General features: G+C 35.5%; 1 protein-coding gene across 5 annotated transcripts in view; it reads left to right on the forward strand.

Annotated features, from left to right (window-relative positions):
* Window positions 1-17,458, forward strand: part of Wac (WW domain containing adaptor with coiled-coil) — a 68,347-nt gene that overhangs the window by 34,110 nt on the left and 16,779 nt on the right. For 2 of the 5 annotated variants that reach the window (XM_075970769.1, XM_075970768.1), the window contains exons 4-7: window positions 5,881-5,987; window positions 10,478-10,593; window positions 11,309-11,421; window positions 16,060-16,368. In XM_075970769.1, coding sequence (XP_075826884.1) covers window positions 5,881-5,987; window positions 10,478-10,593; window positions 11,309-11,421; window positions 16,060-16,368 — 645 coding nt within the window. The remainder of the gene's footprint in view (window positions 1-5,880; window positions 5,988-10,477; window positions 10,594-11,308; window positions 11,422-16,059; window positions 16,369-17,458) is intronic. The other 3 variants (XM_075970772.1, XM_075970771.1, XM_075970770.1) reach the window with 2 other exon arrangements.

Genomic DNA, 17,458 nt, shown 5'->3' on the forward strand with positions numbered 1-17,458 from the left:
GTTTTGCTATATATTGTTGAATTACATATATTTCAATAATTGATATGAGAAATGACTAATATTTTGCATTCTTTTGATCATTGAATTCCAGTGTAAATACTATATATATGATAAAGCTCAATTCATGATCTTTGTTTCAAGTGTTGAGTAACTTTCTGGTTGCTACCATTAAAATTATCATTGATCTAAAGTTGATGACTGACTATCAAGTGCAGTCCCTTTGTATTTTATCTTCTAATTTTATTTGTTCTCCTCATTTAAGGGACATTGTCTGTTTCAGTGTCAGTAAATTGCAGTATAACCCACAGTAAACTTAGTTTTATTTCAAGGCAGGGAGGATAAGAATAGCAGAAGTATAGTATAGTATATATAGTAGAAGTATAGAAGAACAGTAAAGCACAAAGGCCATCAGTCTGCTACTGAACATTCAAGAAGTTTAGCCTGAAAGTAGTACAGATTCATACTCTATTTTATGCTTCTTGGGATAAATATTGAAGAGGGTGGAGCCTTTAGTTTATTTAGAATACAAAGGTAAATGTCACAAAACCCACCCCTATCATTGCCCTTTAAAAAAGACCTTGGTTTGTTTTTTTTTTTTGTTTTTTTTTTCCGAGACAGGGTTTCTCTGTAGCTTTGGTGCCTGTCCCTGAACTAGCTCTTGTAGACCAGGCTGGCCTCCAACTCTCAGAGATCCGCCTGCCTCTGCCTCCCGAGTGCTGGGATTAAAGGCGAATGCCACCACCGCCCGGCTAAAAGAGACCTTTAATTAAGGTGCTTATTCCAACTTTTTGGTTTAAACTTGAGTCTCTAAAAACTAGTCTTATCTTACTAAAGCTGTACTGGGGAATATTTCAATAATGCTGAAGTTTTATTAGTAATGTTCCAACAGCATAGAGAGGACACTAAACCATAACTTAGTTTCTGTTTGCTGAATTGGATGAAACAATGTTGAGATTATTTCAGCACATATATGTTATCTGTTACTGTTCATATGAAAGATCACCAAGTTTCTGTGTGTAACTAAGTTGAATTGTGATGGTTCTCAATCTTGTTATTTCCCCAAATGCTCATTCTTTATGTTTGCCTTAGTTGTTTGTTACAGTAAGAAAAGATAGTTTTTTTTTTCCTTCTCACTCTTAAAATATCATGGGGTTGATACAGAAGTAAATATGAGATTAAAACATTAGGCTTCATAAAAATTGTGCTTGGCACTATTTTTGGGTAGGATTCAAGCTTTAACCATCACTGCTACCGTTACCCTGATCTTGGGAAGTTTGCTCCTCTGCTTGTTATATTGCTTAAGTTTAGAGAGGACAGTATGCAGAAGGTAAACCTCAAATAATGTTCCCTCCAAATGCTTTGCTAAATTATGGCTTTTACTGGTTACCTTTGTAAAGCTTATGTTTTAGTCCAGTGGATGTTGATGCTTAAGGTGTTTAATTTTGACATTCCATCTGAAGATCTGTATTACTTGACCTAAAAGCTAACTGATAAACTTCTGTCAGCTATGAAAGCTTACGGTTTTTAAGGGAAGAAGCTTATCAATTAGTCAATGTTTGCCGATATTTTAGTTTCATTGATTTTTGCATCCTAACTTTTTGAGAGACCAGGTAGACCCTACCCACAAAATACTATGTAAATAGAGTAAATCATTGTGTCTTTAGCAAACCTCTTCTTTGATCACCCGTAGATTTAAACACAGCTTTTTAAGAAAATTAGCAAATAAATGTCAGAGTAGAATTCTAATCCAGCCTTCATTAGTAGATTATTCTGGTGTCCATTTCAGACAGCAGCAGTGGTTTTTCTTATCATTATAGTATAGTCATAGTTGTATGAAAATCTATGGAAGCAACAACTTAAATAGTGAATAAAGACATTCTAGTGGCTCATATTTTATATATCTGCAAGATGGAAATTTTAGCATATATGTCTTTAATTTGGTATAATAGTTGTTTATGATAATTGTAATAATAGCCTTAGGGCAGTGGTTCTCAGCCTGTGGGGTGCTATCTAACACTTTGGAGATTTAAACACCCTTTCGTAGCAGTGGCCTAAGACCATTGGAAAGCATATCTTTTTTTTTTTTTTTAATGATTTCAATTGAGCTCTACAGTTTTCTCTACTCAACCCCCTTTTAACCCTCTCCCAAGGTCCCCATGCTCCCAATTTACTTCTAGATTATTATTATTATTATTATTATTAGATTAGAAGTCAGATGTACTGGTTATACTAAGAAAATAAGATCCTCAACAATAGATAGAGACGTATAGGAAGAGTCAGGATACATCGACGAAGAGTCAGGATACATCGACGAAGAGTCAGTATGCTGCTGCTTAAAGCCAAAGTGATGTTTGGATGCAAAGTGAAATTTTAGTTGTCAATAATGTCATAATGAGAAAGGTAAATCTGATGATTACGTGTAGTCTGTGGAAGCCTGTTGCTATGAAAATATGTTGACCCATAGATTTCGTTAGAGATAGAGAATAAGGTTTCCAAATATTATGAGGTTTGTAGGATGGTAAAGTAAACTTCTAGTAAGATTGTGATTATTAGGGCTTGATTTATGCTATTACGTTTTTCCTCTGTCAGGCTGTGGTGAGCTCATGTAATTGACACTTCTGATGCTAGTAGGCCTGATGTGTTCAGAAGAGTAACTTTTAGGGAGTTTAGTGGAGTAATTCCTGTTGGTGGCCAGCAGCTCCCTAGGTCATGCATAGGTAGTAGGCTTGAGTGATAAAAGGCTCAGAAAAATACTTCAGATACAATAAATAGGATTATTCCATAGTGTAGGCCTTTTTGAACAATAGGTGCATGGTGGCCTTGGTATGTGCCTTCTTGGATTACATCGCGTCATCATTGGTATATTGTGATCGGTAGCCCTCCTATACACAGATGATAAATGGGCTGAGAAAGAAATCAGAGAAACATCACCCTTCACAGTAGCCACAAATAGCATAAAATATCTTGGAGTAACTCTAACCAAACAAGTGGAAGACCTGTATAACAAGAACTTTAAATCTCTGAGGAAAGAAATTGAAGAAGACATCAGAAAGTGGAAAGATTTCCCATGCTCTTAGGTAGGTAGAATTAACAGTAAAAATGACAGTCTTACCAAAAACAATCTACAGATTCAATGCAATGCTCATCAAAATCCCAGCAAAATTTTTAGCAGACCCCAAAAAACGGTACTCAACTTCATATGGAAAAGCAACATCAGCAACAAAAAAATCCCAGAATAATGAAAACAATCCTGTACAATAATAGAATTTCTGGAGGCATCACAATCTCTGACTTAACTCTACTCCAGAGCTACAGTACTGAAAACAGTCTGATATTGGCATTAAAAACAGACGGGAGGACCAATGGAACTGAATCCAAGACCTGGATATTAATCCACACACTTTCAAAGACCTGGTTTTTGACAAAGGCGAAAAAAATCAAATGAAAAAAGGAAAACACATCTTAATGTTTACATTAAGTCTCAAAACAGTAAATTTTTAGTTATGAACTAGTAACAAAAATAATTTTATGGTTGGGGGTCACCATAATATGCGGAACTGTGTTAAAAGGTTTCCACATTCGGAAGGTTGAGAACCACTATCTTGAGGCCCTTAATACCATCCGATTGTCATTGATTTGTTTTGAAGCTTCAGGGTCTAATTTGTAGTCCTTAATCATGATGTTGATTTTCTAGAGTAGAGAAAGATGCACATGGTGCAACATGGATGAATCCAGTACCATGCTACCTAGTGTCTTCTACCTAGTAGCCTATGAACAATACCTATCATTCCTCCAGCATCAGATTTTGATGGTAACTCTGGAATGCTATCTCTTGGAAGCTCAAATTAAATTTAAAATTAGCTTGATGTAGTTTTACCCCTACCAACTGCCTAGGACATAGAAAATTTAGACTCTCAGTGGGAAACTGATGTTCAACACAAGCTGCATTTTGTGCACATAGCTTAGATAATGGTGAGCTTAGTGGTGAGTAGCTCTTATTAGGAAATTTTTCTGGAATTTAAGGTTCCCTCATTAATATGAGCTGTTGAGATAAACTGGTGTGAAACTTGGAGATCTGCCTGCCTTTGTCCTGCTTTGGCCTAATTTTGATTGGTTTCAGATTTTATTGTGTTGTTGGATTTACTATATCTAGAAAAATGATTTGTTAACGTATAAGATTATAACTGTAATTTAAGTAGATGCAAGTCTTTAGGTTTTGCCACTGTTAGACATTTGTGTGAATTTCTTTTATTGAATTGCCCACATTGGTGCTAGATTACTTTGTTAACCATTCTAATGGTTAATCCTCTTTGTCTTTTGTGACATCAATAGTTTTTTTTTTTTTGAACATTTGAGTCTATTTGTAGCTTCACTTATAAAAGGACCCATAACCAAAATTTAATCTTGGCTGTAGCTGTCACTGATTACTATTTGTTTGTCCGATGTTTGTGTATTACCACGCCAAATTCATCTGCTTTTGGGGAATTGGCAGTCTACATTCAAATACTTGCTCCTCTCTGTTCTGGTTTTTAATAGATCAGCTGACAATTTCTGTTTGGATCTCTTGAGTCTCAGTAGTCATTCCCATCTCTCTCAGTTCATCTTTCTTTCTTGGTAATTCATGGACCACAGGATCATTACCTTAACCCATATGAAACACACTACTCTTAGTCTTTATTCATTAATAGTTACCATTCATACTGTCTCCAGTACTTTCCTTTAAAATGCCAGTTATGGCCTGGAAGTGGTGAATCACCTTAAATCCCAACACTGGGGAGGCAGAAGCAGGATGATGTGAGTTTGAGGCCAACCTGCCCTACAGAGTTCCAAGATAGCCTCCACAAAGAAACCTTCTTTTGAAAAACCAAACAAACAATAAATGAAATGTCAGTTTTATTGTCTCTTGCCTGAAAAACTGAAATGACATGGAAACATTAACAGACATTTGTTGATTCTTTACACCATTTATTGATGAGTTTTTGTTCATATTTAGATTTATGCTCCTAGGCTTTTATTTTATTTTCCTGGTGTCTTTTGTGTTGATGTGACAGACAGTACTCCATGTTGAGCTATGTTTCAAGCCCTCTACATTGACTTTCCCTAAAACAGTAGTGGAGAAACTGTTACCCCTGGTGTCTTTGGGATGTGAATTAGTAAGACTTGGGTCATTGTTAAGAATGTTTAGGTAGAGTTGGCCCTGTCAGGAGCAAGCTTTTTATGTCATATTTACCAGTTTGAGTAGGTTCCTCTCTTAGATTTTAAACTCTTAAAAAAAAAAAAAAAACTTGATGTTATTTTACTTAGGAATTTTTCAAAACTATTAAAAGAGCAAGTTTAGGGATTATTTTTTAAAATCAGCTTTCTAAAATACTGAAAACAGCAAGTTTTCTGTAATCTCTTGTCCTTAATCATTTGGGTTTTCACACTCCATTCAAAAGTTGTCATTGTGGTTCCCTTCTTCGTTGTTTTTTGTTTGGTTTGGTTTTAGAAAGTCCACAATAGTCCTGGCTGTCCTGGAACTCACTATGTAGAAAAGGATGGCCTCAAACTCACAGAGATCCTACTCTGCCTATAGAGTTTTAGGATTAAAGATGTGTACCATCATGTTCAACTATGCAGTCTTATTTTTAAGCATGATCAGACTTTTTTTTTTGTAGTATAAAAAGCATGACTTGAGCTCGGTGTTATAGCATACACCTATGATTTCAACATTGATGCTAGGATATATGAATTCAATGCTCGTTTGAACTAAAGGGTAACATGGGTTTTCTTTTTTTTTTTTTGATGTCCCTAGGATATGATAGTCAAATAATATTTACAGTGACATGTCTTAAAAAAATCTATGACAATTATGGTTATTCTTTGTTCTTCCTCTTTAAGGGACCAGTTACTCGCCACAAGAAAATTCACACAACCACAGTGCTCTTCATAGTTCAAATTCACATTCTTCTAATCCAAGCAATAATCCAAGCAAAACTTCAGATGCAGTAAGTATTAAAACAATATTCAGTTGGTTAAAAGGCTATCTGTCGAAATGAAAAAGAATACTACAAATCTTCTTAGACGTTGTCTTTTAATTTTTAAAATGGTTCAACTGGATATGAGCTTAATGTATTTTTGGGTGTATTGCTCATATAACAAGAAACATTGCCTTTGTTATATATGAAGCACAATAGCAACTTTTCTAAAGTTATTTAAGGTTTGTTTTCTTTTAGTGATAAATAAGTTGCTTGTTTCTTCTCTGCTCTGAACTTTGTACTTTGCCAGAGAGTGAAAACAATATCCTGGTCCTAAAAGGCATAAAACAAACATTAACAAACAAACAAACAAAAAAAAGCTCATAATTTTAAATACGTTGTCAAACATTGGTTAATGAAATTACTGGCTATTTCAATGTGGGTCCAAATGTATTCGTTTAGCAGAAGAATACTTTAATTTGTAGCTCATTTTCATGGAACTTGATTGTGTGTGGTGTTGGTGACAGAACTGGTAGCAGCAGTTCAGAATGTTGGGAAAGCTGATTTGGGATTCTTAAGAAGACCTCCCTATCTCTCCCAACAAGTTGTGTATAACTTAGCCAGTTTAAGATATTGTTAGGTTTTTGTTTCTTTGTTTTTGTTTTCGAGAAAACAGGGACAGGGAAGCTGTCCTGGAACTAGCTCTGTGGACCAAGCTGGTCTGGAACTCACAGAGATGCCTGCCTCTGTCTCCTGAGTGCTGGGATTAAAGGCGTGCACCACCACTACCTGGCTCATTGTTTAGTCTTAAGGATGACAACAACAGTTAAAAGGACTGAGATGTGTAAAAATTGATGGAAAAGATGGCATATGCCAATAATATCAGAACTTGGGAGGCTGCTACAAGAGACAAAACTGAGGGAACTAGCAAAAACTTGTCTTTTAAAAGAAAATAAACATGACAAGAATATTTGATAATTTAGGGGAAGGGAAGAAACTGACCACAGACTAAAACATCAGACCTAAATCATAAAGAAAGTGAATTTCATAGAAAAGCAGTGGAGAACCAATGAAATATGTAATGCAAAGCAACTGTAGATTTGCAGTTTTAAAAGTTATCACTATTAGGACTATCAAATACAGGAAAGAGTTAACAGCAAAGCATTTGGAGAGATGATTTAGAGATTAAGAACACTTGCTGCTCTTCCAGATTGCCCAAATTCAGGTCCTAGTAGCACCACTTTGATAGCTCACAACAAACTGTAACTCCAGTTCAGGGTATATGACTCTGCTTTTTTGCCTTGGTGGGCATTTGCTCTGCATATATCGTACATATATACATGCAGACAAAAACATAAAGATTCTCTGAGAATTTTATATAACTCAATAAATTTTACCTTAGATATTTTGGATGATTATTATGTCTTATTTGGTGTTGAAAGGCAGATCTTAGCATTGTATTTTCTTTTGTCGAGTTGGGTGGGACTATACATTCCTGTAGGAGACTGGGATGTTAAGAGTAATATTTAGTTGAATATCAAATTTTTAAAATGTAGAGTAGTTTAAGATACTGTAAGGATGTCTGCATAGTATGCCTGGAGGCCAGGCGAGGGCACCAGATCTCATTATGCTCATTACAGATGGTTGTGAGCCACCATGTAGTTGCTGGGAATTGAATTCAGGACTGCTGGAAGAGCAGTCAGTGCTCTTAACCTCTGAGCCATCTCTCCAGCCCCAAGTATGTAGACTTTGAAACAAGGGCTCTCTGACTCATTTAGGGGGGAAAAATGTGCTCGAAGGTCAGACTTACAACCAAAAAGGTAGAAAAAATTTACTCCTGTTTAGAAACAACACGTAGGATAGGGCTGGAGGGGAGGCTCAGAAGGAAAGGGAAAAGACAACTACTTCACAGTACCCTTCTGACCTCCGCATTGTGGCTTTCTTACCTCCTCCATCGCGCACAAGTTTGTGTATATGTATGCACATAAGTCCAATTGAAAACAAAAGTGGAACACTAATGGAATCCCTCTGTCTTCTAAGTATGCTACCCTAATTTTGAGTAGCTGAAAAGTGCTTTTAGCTCAAACTTTACATTCATGTAACCCTCTTGTTATCAGCTAAGTGGCTATTGATATTTTAGAGTTCATCTGAGTATACCATATTTTTGCAGACCTTTCTTTGGAGGCAGGGTTTCAACTGTAGCTCCACTTGGCCTGCTACCCGTTATGTAGAGCAGGCAGACCTAGAACTCAGATCCACACGACTTTGCTTCCTCCTGAGTGCTGGAATTGTCACATGCATAGCTCTGCAGCCAGTTTTGCCTGGAGACATTCTCCTTAATTTACTAAAAGACTTATCAAAGAATTATTAGGACTTCATGAAATTTTTTGTTAATAGGGAAGGCCAGCTTAATTTAATGATCTATTAGTAACTTATAAGTTAATATCACATTTCTGTAATGTTAGGAAAATTGATAGTATCAACAGTTGAGAAAGCGGAGATAACTTTTTTGAAGAAGAAACAGCCACATTCATGTAAGAGATCTAGAAGATTTGAATTTAAGGAGAGAGTAGATAGGTGTCTTGGTAGAAGTTCCTTTTGTGGGAGGGTTTAGATATGGTTTCACTATGTAATCTTGGTTGGTCTGGAATTTGCTTTGCAGACCAGGCTGGCTGCAAAGCCTTAGAGATCTGTCTTTTAAAGTCATGCGTTCATATGCTTTTCTTACTCAATTTATATAAACTTGATGTTTACTATATTGAAGATAAAAAATATTTTAATGCTCAATTTAAAATGCCAGCCAAGCCAAGTGTGTTAATATGTGTAACATTTTAATAGAAGATAACCATAGATGTTTTCTATCCAGCTTGCTTGCTTGCTTGCTTGCTTATTTATTTATTTATTTATTTATTTATTTTGGGGCGTGCCTTCATTCACAAGTCCTCCATAGCTTCTGAGTAAATGCTCCTCTGATTAAGATAGATTGAAGAGGGAAAGGAGGGTAGTCATATGGAAGAAACTCGTGCTTTTCCTCAAGTATTCGTAATGTTACCTAGAGTCTGTGGCTGCATGTTAAGTGTAATTTAGAAAATGTGAACTGTATGCAGGGCTATAGTTTGTTAATTTCAGATACTTTTTGTAAAGTCAGGAATGTTGACTCCTGCCATTACACATTGGTATTTTTAAATTATACCATTGTTTAAGGGATTTTTATACTTGGCTCCTTAATAGAAATGGTGTTGAGATGATGTTCATTGGTTTGCGCTTGGGAAAGTAACTTGCATCTTACTTTGTACAGTAAGATATTCCACTTGTACAAGCTGAGATTTGATGCTAGTGTTGTAGACCCTTAAATTTTAAGGCTGTGACTGTTGTGTGGTGGAAGACAGGGTTTTACTGGATTACATGTTCTGTGAACTTTTGAGGTTGTTTGGGGTTTTTTTGTTTTTATTTTTTTTAGATTGCTTAAATGTAAACCAGTGCTCTAAAATGAACACTGTTGTTTAGCATCTCTCCTTCCTTATCCCTACCCCATGCACCTTCCAGAACAGGCCTTCTGGTAAAAGAAGCACTGAGCCTATATATTCTGATACAGAATGTTGATTCCCTTGAGACAGCAGACATACTGCAGACTATTACTTTGAAAAGCACTGGTGGTTTAGAGCCTAGTATCTGTCTATTCCGCTGAGTGTCTGTTTATTATTAGCCTTAATCTTAGTATGTTTTTCTGACCAGTCTCTCAACTGTTTATCACTTCTTGGCTATTGTTAATCTCTTGAGCAAACATTTAAAGGAGAACAGCTAAAACAAAAATACTTGACAGTTTCTGGATAGCTTGGGGTTGATGAACCAAGTACTTGGGTTTGTCTGCCTTTTTTTTTTTTTTTTTAAATCTTAGGTACCAGTTCCATGTAACCACTTTCCAAATTTCTCTAATTTCATCATGATTTCACACGGCCTATCTAGTATCTACACAGAATCAACTGAGAATTTTGAAAATTAGTTAAGAACTATACTGCTACCGTGTGTTCTCCATTAGACAAGATTCTTCTTAGTACTTAGCCTATGCCATGGATTTTAAAGGCAAACAAAATTCTCAACATTTTGTTTGTCTTGAAAAACCTTTGGTTTCTTGTTCACTAAGTAACAGCACATAATGGTTGGCTGTCCTTTATAACACTGTGTGCTTGCCATTTTCCTTCTGAGTTTAGAAGTAATGATTTCATGCCTTCATGCCAGTTGAGAACAGCATTACCCCTTCCCGTGTCACTGGTTTTGTAGATAATGCTACTTAACCTTCTAAATTCAAGATATTAATAATCTCGTGCTCTTCCCAAGCCTAATAAAGTAATACAATTATCTTTCTAAATATAAAGGTTTTAGTAGACACAGTATTCTAAAATATGTATGTGTGTGTGTGTGTGTGTGTGTGTGTGTGTGGTATAAAACTCATTGAAGTTTTTACTATTTCATATCAAATGATTAAATGACATTTTGTAATTTTTAAAATTATTTTTAAGCCTTATGATTCTGCAGATGACTGGTCTGAGCATATTAGCTCTTCTGGAAAAAAATATTACTACAATTGTCGCACAGAAGTTTCACAGTGGGAAAAACCAAAAGAGTGGCTTGAAAGGTATTTGCTTTTTAATCTGGTAGTACTCTTTTTCTGAAGGTCAGCATACTGTGGCATTAAACAATTTCTTTAGGTTCTACATAGTAAAACCATTTATTTCTTTAGTTTTGGTCATGGTCCCATTTCTGTGTTTTCTCTTCATGTAAAAAAATTTCTTGAACATACAGGCAACCATCTATGAAGGCCTGTGAACGCTCAGTATATTTGATAAAATACTTAGTAATGTGTCATTTGACATTGAAATAGAGGTTTTTTATTAATTTTACTTGTTTGTTTAGAGGCAAAATTTGGTACTTAGGCTGGTCTAGAATTCTCTTGATTTGAAATCCTAATACTCCTGCCTTTATCTACCACACTTTCCTTCTGGACCCCCCCCCACTTCCCCCCCTCCCCCCACACACACTGGGTTTCTCTGTGTGCCTTTGTGCCTTTGGCTGTCCTGGAACTTGCTCTGTAGCCAGACTGGCTTCGAACCCACAGGTCTGCTTCTGCCTCCCAAGTGCTGGGTTTAAGATATGTGACAACATCTTTATATTTTAATAGAAGTCTTTATGTGAAAACTTTACTACAGTTTTTAGTAGAAGTATTTTCAGGAATTTAGACTGGAGTTTAAATGTACTGTTTTATCAAACATTTGGTAAGAAAAGTTACTACAGAAACTCAAGTACTTCATGTCATTTTATTCATAAACTGATGCTTGATCTTTTCCTTCTAGAGAACAGAGACAAAAAGAAGCAAATAAGTTGGCAGTTAATAGTTTCCCAAAAGATAGGGATTACAGAAGAGAGGTGATGCAAGCAACAGCCACTAGTGGGTTCACCAGTGGGAGTAAGTGTTCTTTTGTTGTCTTTCTAACAGTATTTTTGATTTGTTGCTATTGTTTGTTTTAATCTACCAGTGCCATCTGCATGTAAATTGCCATGAAAATATATGTGATTTCTGTTATCAACTTCTTTGATTATTTCCTGGAAAGGGAAACAGGTTCAGGGTGAATAGTGGTATATGTGGTTCTCATTAATACAGAATTGGAAAAGAGCAAGATTTTACTTTTCAAAGTAATAATAATTGAGTTCTAGCCATACAGATTGATACCAGTGCACTACTGACATTTTGTTACCAATGAGAAGTTATCAATATGTTAGATGGGCACAAATTTGGATTTTGTTTGACATAACAGTAATGCAAAAGCAAATTTTAAAACTTTTGTCATTTTCACTATAATGTTAGAAAATCACATCAGATAGTAACACTTGCCTGACTGCGTGCTGAGTGCACATGTAGTCTAGGCTATACTCTTGTTTATTTCAGTAGCTCATGTGTTTTCGGTTTATCCCTGATTTAGAATAATATTCCTGGGATCTAACTTCATTTTCTGTGTTTAGAAGTTAGTTCCAGTGTGTTTAGAGATCTGTATAAATTGTGATCTGTGGCTTTACAGAAACATTAATATTTATTACAGAAACTGTTCTTCAACCTGTATTTAAGGTACTTTGTATACAACTAATTTTCAATAAGGGGTATTTATTCTTTGATAGGAAAATTAGTTAGGGTTAACTTTTTAGTATAGCTACATTAAATCTTCAAAATATGAATAAAAGAACTAATTTAAAGTATTAAGTTAGAGAATTACAGTACATTTCATTTTGAGACATAAATCGTAGGTTTTAATCTTGAGTTGCTCTTTGTCTGAAACTGAACAAAAAGGAAGCTAAGTTTTTATCTTGGTTAATTAAATAGCATATAGTTTGTTGTCTCATGCAATTGATAGCCTGTCAGGGGGAGGGGGGTCGTGTAGGAGTGACACATGTGGACTAGAAAAGAACTTTTAAAATCAAGACTTAAGGAAAATCTATTGTGCTTGTGAAATAAATCCTAGAATTAGAAGGTACTGAATTGGACCAACTGATTGTAACTACTTTTAGGCTGGTAGTTCTCAAAAAGGAAAGGCTATGTCTCCATTTCTGGCTGATTCTTATATGTGCCTTAACTGAGTCTGTGTCCATGGGTCTGTAGCTAAAGTTGTGGTAGTATATTTTGTTTTCTTATTTTTAAAGTTTGAAAGGTCTTTCTTCTCCAGGCTTGGAGTTTATAAATAAAGGTAAATTGGCTTGGACTGCATGGTTGCTTTTGCTGCTTGCATTTTAATATTGCAGAACACACTTCTCCAGCACCTTCTTACTTTCATTTTTAATGATTTTCATTATTAATGCCTTTCCCTTTGGGAAATTTTGTGTTGGCTTTGGTAAAGAATAAAAATGTACAATGATAGCCTATTTAAACAAAAGTAATTCTTTGGGAAGAAAAAATCCTTGTCACCACAGAACCAGAAATTCCATTGTGCCCTACTAACTACACCAAGAACAGGAAAGTTGGAGATTTACTAGACACCTGATTCCAGGGATGAAAGGCCTACAATTCAGATCTTGAGCTTGAAGCCATTAGTGGCAAGAATTCAGTTAATAGATGTAGAGAAATAAGAATGGTACCGTATATTAAGAAAAGAGTAGTTTATTAGGGCCTTCCCTTTTGGGAATGTTATGAGGAAAACAGGCCCGTAACATATAGTATAGTGTCTGCTTCCCATAATTCTTTCCCACTAACCCCCAAGGTCAGGCATCTGGACAAGGTCTCCATTCCCTTGGGGACTTGAGGAAAGTTCCAGCTTTGTAGAAGTCATTTTTCTCTCTGGCAAGAGGAACTTAGGGCCTTTTGTCAAGGTCAAGGCTAGCTTTCTCAACCCCTGATCTCAAGCCTCACCTCAGCTCGCAAGTCCCTTGTCTTATGTCTAATCCTATGCACAATTATACAAAGCGTAGTCTAGCTGGGCTGTGGTGGCACTTTAATCCCAGCAGTTGGAAGGCAAAGGCAGGAGTATCTCTGAGTTAGAAGCCAGCCTGGTCTACAGAGTTTCAGGAAGGCTCCAAAGCTACAGAGAAACCTTGTCTAGAAAACAAACATAAAACAAAAACGTATAGGTTTTTTTTTTTTTCAATTAAATGTGCTGACAGCCAATCCGATTTACCCTCAGATCGTGTCCGTCCCATCACCACTCCCTCCACACTTCCTCTTTGGTATTTGAACACCCTCCCTCCCCCTGCAGAGCAGGTCCTTGGTTATTTTTTGTGTATGTATGGTTTTTTGTTTTTTGGTTTTTTTTTTTTGGTAGCAGAGGGTGGTTTCGATCCATGTATGTATGTTTTTATATGCTGGCTTCTTATTCATGATTTCAAAATAAGGCATGCTTATAATTTTAAAAGTTAGAAAGACTTTATATGGTGGTGCACAACTTTTAATCACTATACTAGGGAGACAGACACAGGTAGATCTGTATAAAAAAAACGTAGGATGTTAAACGTTTAGTCTCTTGACATAGGAATATTTTTGAGATACATGCTTTGTTTACTATTTTTTAAACTTTTAATTAGTGGTTGAGAAAGAACTTCAGCTATATTAGGTTTCATTTTTTCCTGTTTAATTTTTCCACTAAGTTATATAAGGTGCTGTAGTAATAAAATCAGTATTCCGTCATTGTTCTATGTGTGCATGTGTGTGTGTGTGTTTGACATTTGAATAGACTAGTGCTTAGAATGTGTTCCTTTCAAGAGATGAAAGGAGTGGAAAGATTGTTACATGCAGAGAGGTAGTAGAGTTTTTACCACAATCTGATTATTGAAAATTGGACTTCTGCACTTCTCTTCTTCTGGATTATTTCTTTCTGTACTTAATAGTATGATTTCTGTAAATTTAGAGCAACCTCAATTGAGATTTCTTACTGCTCTTGGGGGTATTTTGGATCTGGCCATTCTTTGTTAGAGAGATTGCCCTGTATTATAAATCAATACTTGTTAGATTAGCTAGTCACACACCTTTCATCACGGTATTCAGAAAAGTCTGGAGAGCAGTGGTACTGATAGAGGCACTTCTGTAAATGCCTGCTGTCTTGTGATGGATAGGAGGAAGCAGTTGGTGCTCCATTTTCTTCAGCTCCTGTACTTGCTGTCTTTTTGAATTTTCTTTTTAACATTTTGACCTTTGTATGTTTTGCTTTTAGTTACATAGAACTAAAAGGGTTTTTTTTTTTTTTGGTAAAGAAAAATAAAAGTTACAGGTAATTAATGTTAATTTCTGATGAACATGTCTCTGAGAGTTTCTGTTAGATGCATTTTTTAAAGAAGAAACTAGAGTAAGATTCAAATAGTATTTTGTTAGTACAAGATTGTAATTTACTGGGGGGTGTGTGTGTGCGCGCATGCATTATTTTTTATACCACTGTCATAAGTTCATCGGTTTGTTTCTGTTATTAGTGAGTTGTGTAACATACTGAATCTATATATTCAATAACTACAGAGTTGTTTTTTTTTTTTTGTGATATAATTGAGGACCTTGAGTGTACTGTGGTAGTTTTATAGTGACAGTTTAAAATTGACTTGGGCTTGAGTTTTTTTGTTGTTTTTTTTTTTGTTTTGTTTTGTTTTGTACCTTCTTGATCTGAAGATTTAGAAGAGCTCTAGATTAGGAACAAAAAACATATTCAACATTGGGCATCCTTTATGCAACTGTCAAAACCTGTCCCATCCTTTTAATCTTAGGGTGTTTCTTTTTTTGGATGTTTCTTTCTGATATTAGAGTTTTTTTGCTTTAATTAATGATCTTTGTCTACATGCTTTTTAAAAATTTCCTCCTTTTGTATTTTGTGGGAGCACCATATCAGAATTTAAATTATTGGCAGAGTTTGAACTATTTCTTATACTTTGTGAGCTTAAATGCTTCTGGTATAGTTTCTGGTGATAAGCACATTTTTCTGATTATGCTTATGTTATATATGTTGGACTTCAGAATAACATGTGAATGTGAAATGTGGTAACTTTACCCTTGTCGGTGTTATTAAAATATTTTACTGATTTATCTACCTATTGTGTAACATACACAATTCAGTGTATGTTAAACCATCTTAAATCATTGGAAGCCCTGAATAAAACACTTTAGAGTCCACATTAATAGCTTAAGTATTCCAAAAAAAAAAAAAACCTGATATTATTGATGCCAATGTTCTCTTCTAATTTAACCACTGGATAATTCTGTTAATTATATGAATCTACGATCCATTTTTTTTAAAAAAAAAAAAAAGCTCTTGCCTTTTTATTTTTGGAAACAGTTTTTTGAGTAAAATGTTGTAACTGTTTTAAAAGTTTTTGAAATAGTTTAACTTAAAAGAATCCATTAAACAATTTGACCTATTGATTCTGAGTATGGATTAATACTTTACAGTAGTTAAAACTTGCTGTATTGATATTTATGCCATTGTTAAAACTGCAGATACTAACTGGGCTTGCAGTTTTATGAAAAGGAACATAATTGCAGTTATGTTGATCAATTAGCTGATGTTCATAACACAGGATTCTAACAGCATGTTTTTCTTCCCCCTTCTGTCATTCCAACATCTCTTTTTCGAACTGTGAACTACAGTGGAAGACAAGCATTCCAGCGATGCCAGTAGTTTGCTCCCACAGAATATTTTGTCTCAAACAAGCAGACACAATGACAAAGACTACAGACTGCCAAGAGCAGAGACTCACAGTAGCTCTACGCCAGTACAGCACCCCATCAAACCAGTGGTTCATCCAACTGCTACCCCAAGCACTGTTCCTTCTAGTCCATTTACGCTTCAGTCTGATCACCAGCCAAAGAAATCATTTGATGCCAATGGAGCATCTACTTTATCAAAACTGCCTACACCCACAGCTTCTGTCCCTGCACAGAAAACAGAGAGAAAAGGTATGCTGTTATTACTAGATACTGCATGTTGAATTATAGTTTGTAATATTCTTTCCTTTGGCTCGAGTAAGATCTTAATTATAAATTCTTTTTCAGTCTTTTAGAGTGTTACTAGGCAGACTTAGGTCTAAAAATAGTTGTTTGGCTTTTCTTTTAATAATTCTCAAGACTCATTTTTTTTTGTCTTTGATACCCAAACCAAGTATTGAGTTAGTAGCAGTTAGCAGTCAGTGGTTTTAATAACATGTGGAATTCAGATGGCACAGTGCATTCCTTTTGCATTTAATATTTTTCAGGTTTTGTGGCTATTAACTAGTTAGTTTGTGAAATATCTGTTTTCTCTTAAAGATATTTTAAAGCATGATTTTCCACTTCAAGGAGATACTGGCCTAGCAAACTATAGCATGAAGCAGAAAATAAAATGAATTAAACCTCACTACTATTAGACCTCAGATCTAAGAATTGGAAGGAAACATTGTAACCCAAACTGCCATCCTTATTGTAATATCCTTAGCATGCTCAAAAGTTAAAGTTGTGGCAAGAGCTACTTGGGGGTGGTAGACACTACAAGCATTGTTAAAATGTCCCCTTTTATAAGGCTTTCGTAATTCAAGCTTGCAGATCAGGATATGGTTTTCACCCTCAGGGTAGTTGAAAGGAATCTGTAACCAATCCCAATTATCTGTGTACTAGAAATTGTTGATTCAGATCAGGTTGATGTGTTTGTCTTTGTTAGTGTGCTATAGTAAATGATGTATAAGCAGGATCTTTGGTTTACTGATCTTTGGTGATGCTCTGGGCCTGGGCAAACAGTAAGACATTTGTGGTTTGTTGTATAAGGTAGGAAGTGGACACCTGAAATAGTGGTGATAAATATGGTAGAGTTGGAGAAACACCTGCACCGGCCACTGTTTTAAAATGTACTTGTAAAAAGAGAGGAGTGTGTGTGTGCATCTAATTAAAGAATCTCACAGTGGGTATAGATCTGTTTAATGGAGAACTAGCAGTTTGTGTTTGCTTGAGGGACAGAAGAATGGGGAAACCTGAGAAACTCCTCAATTTTGCAGGAAATAATGGTGTTACAGTGAAC

The sequence above is a fragment of the Microtus pennsylvanicus genome, chromosome 4 (genome assembly GCF_037038515.1).
Source record: "Microtus pennsylvanicus isolate mMicPen1 chromosome 4, mMicPen1.hap1, whole genome shotgun sequence".
Lineage (NCBI taxonomy): Eukaryota > Metazoa > Chordata > Mammalia > Rodentia > Cricetidae > Microtus > Microtus pennsylvanicus.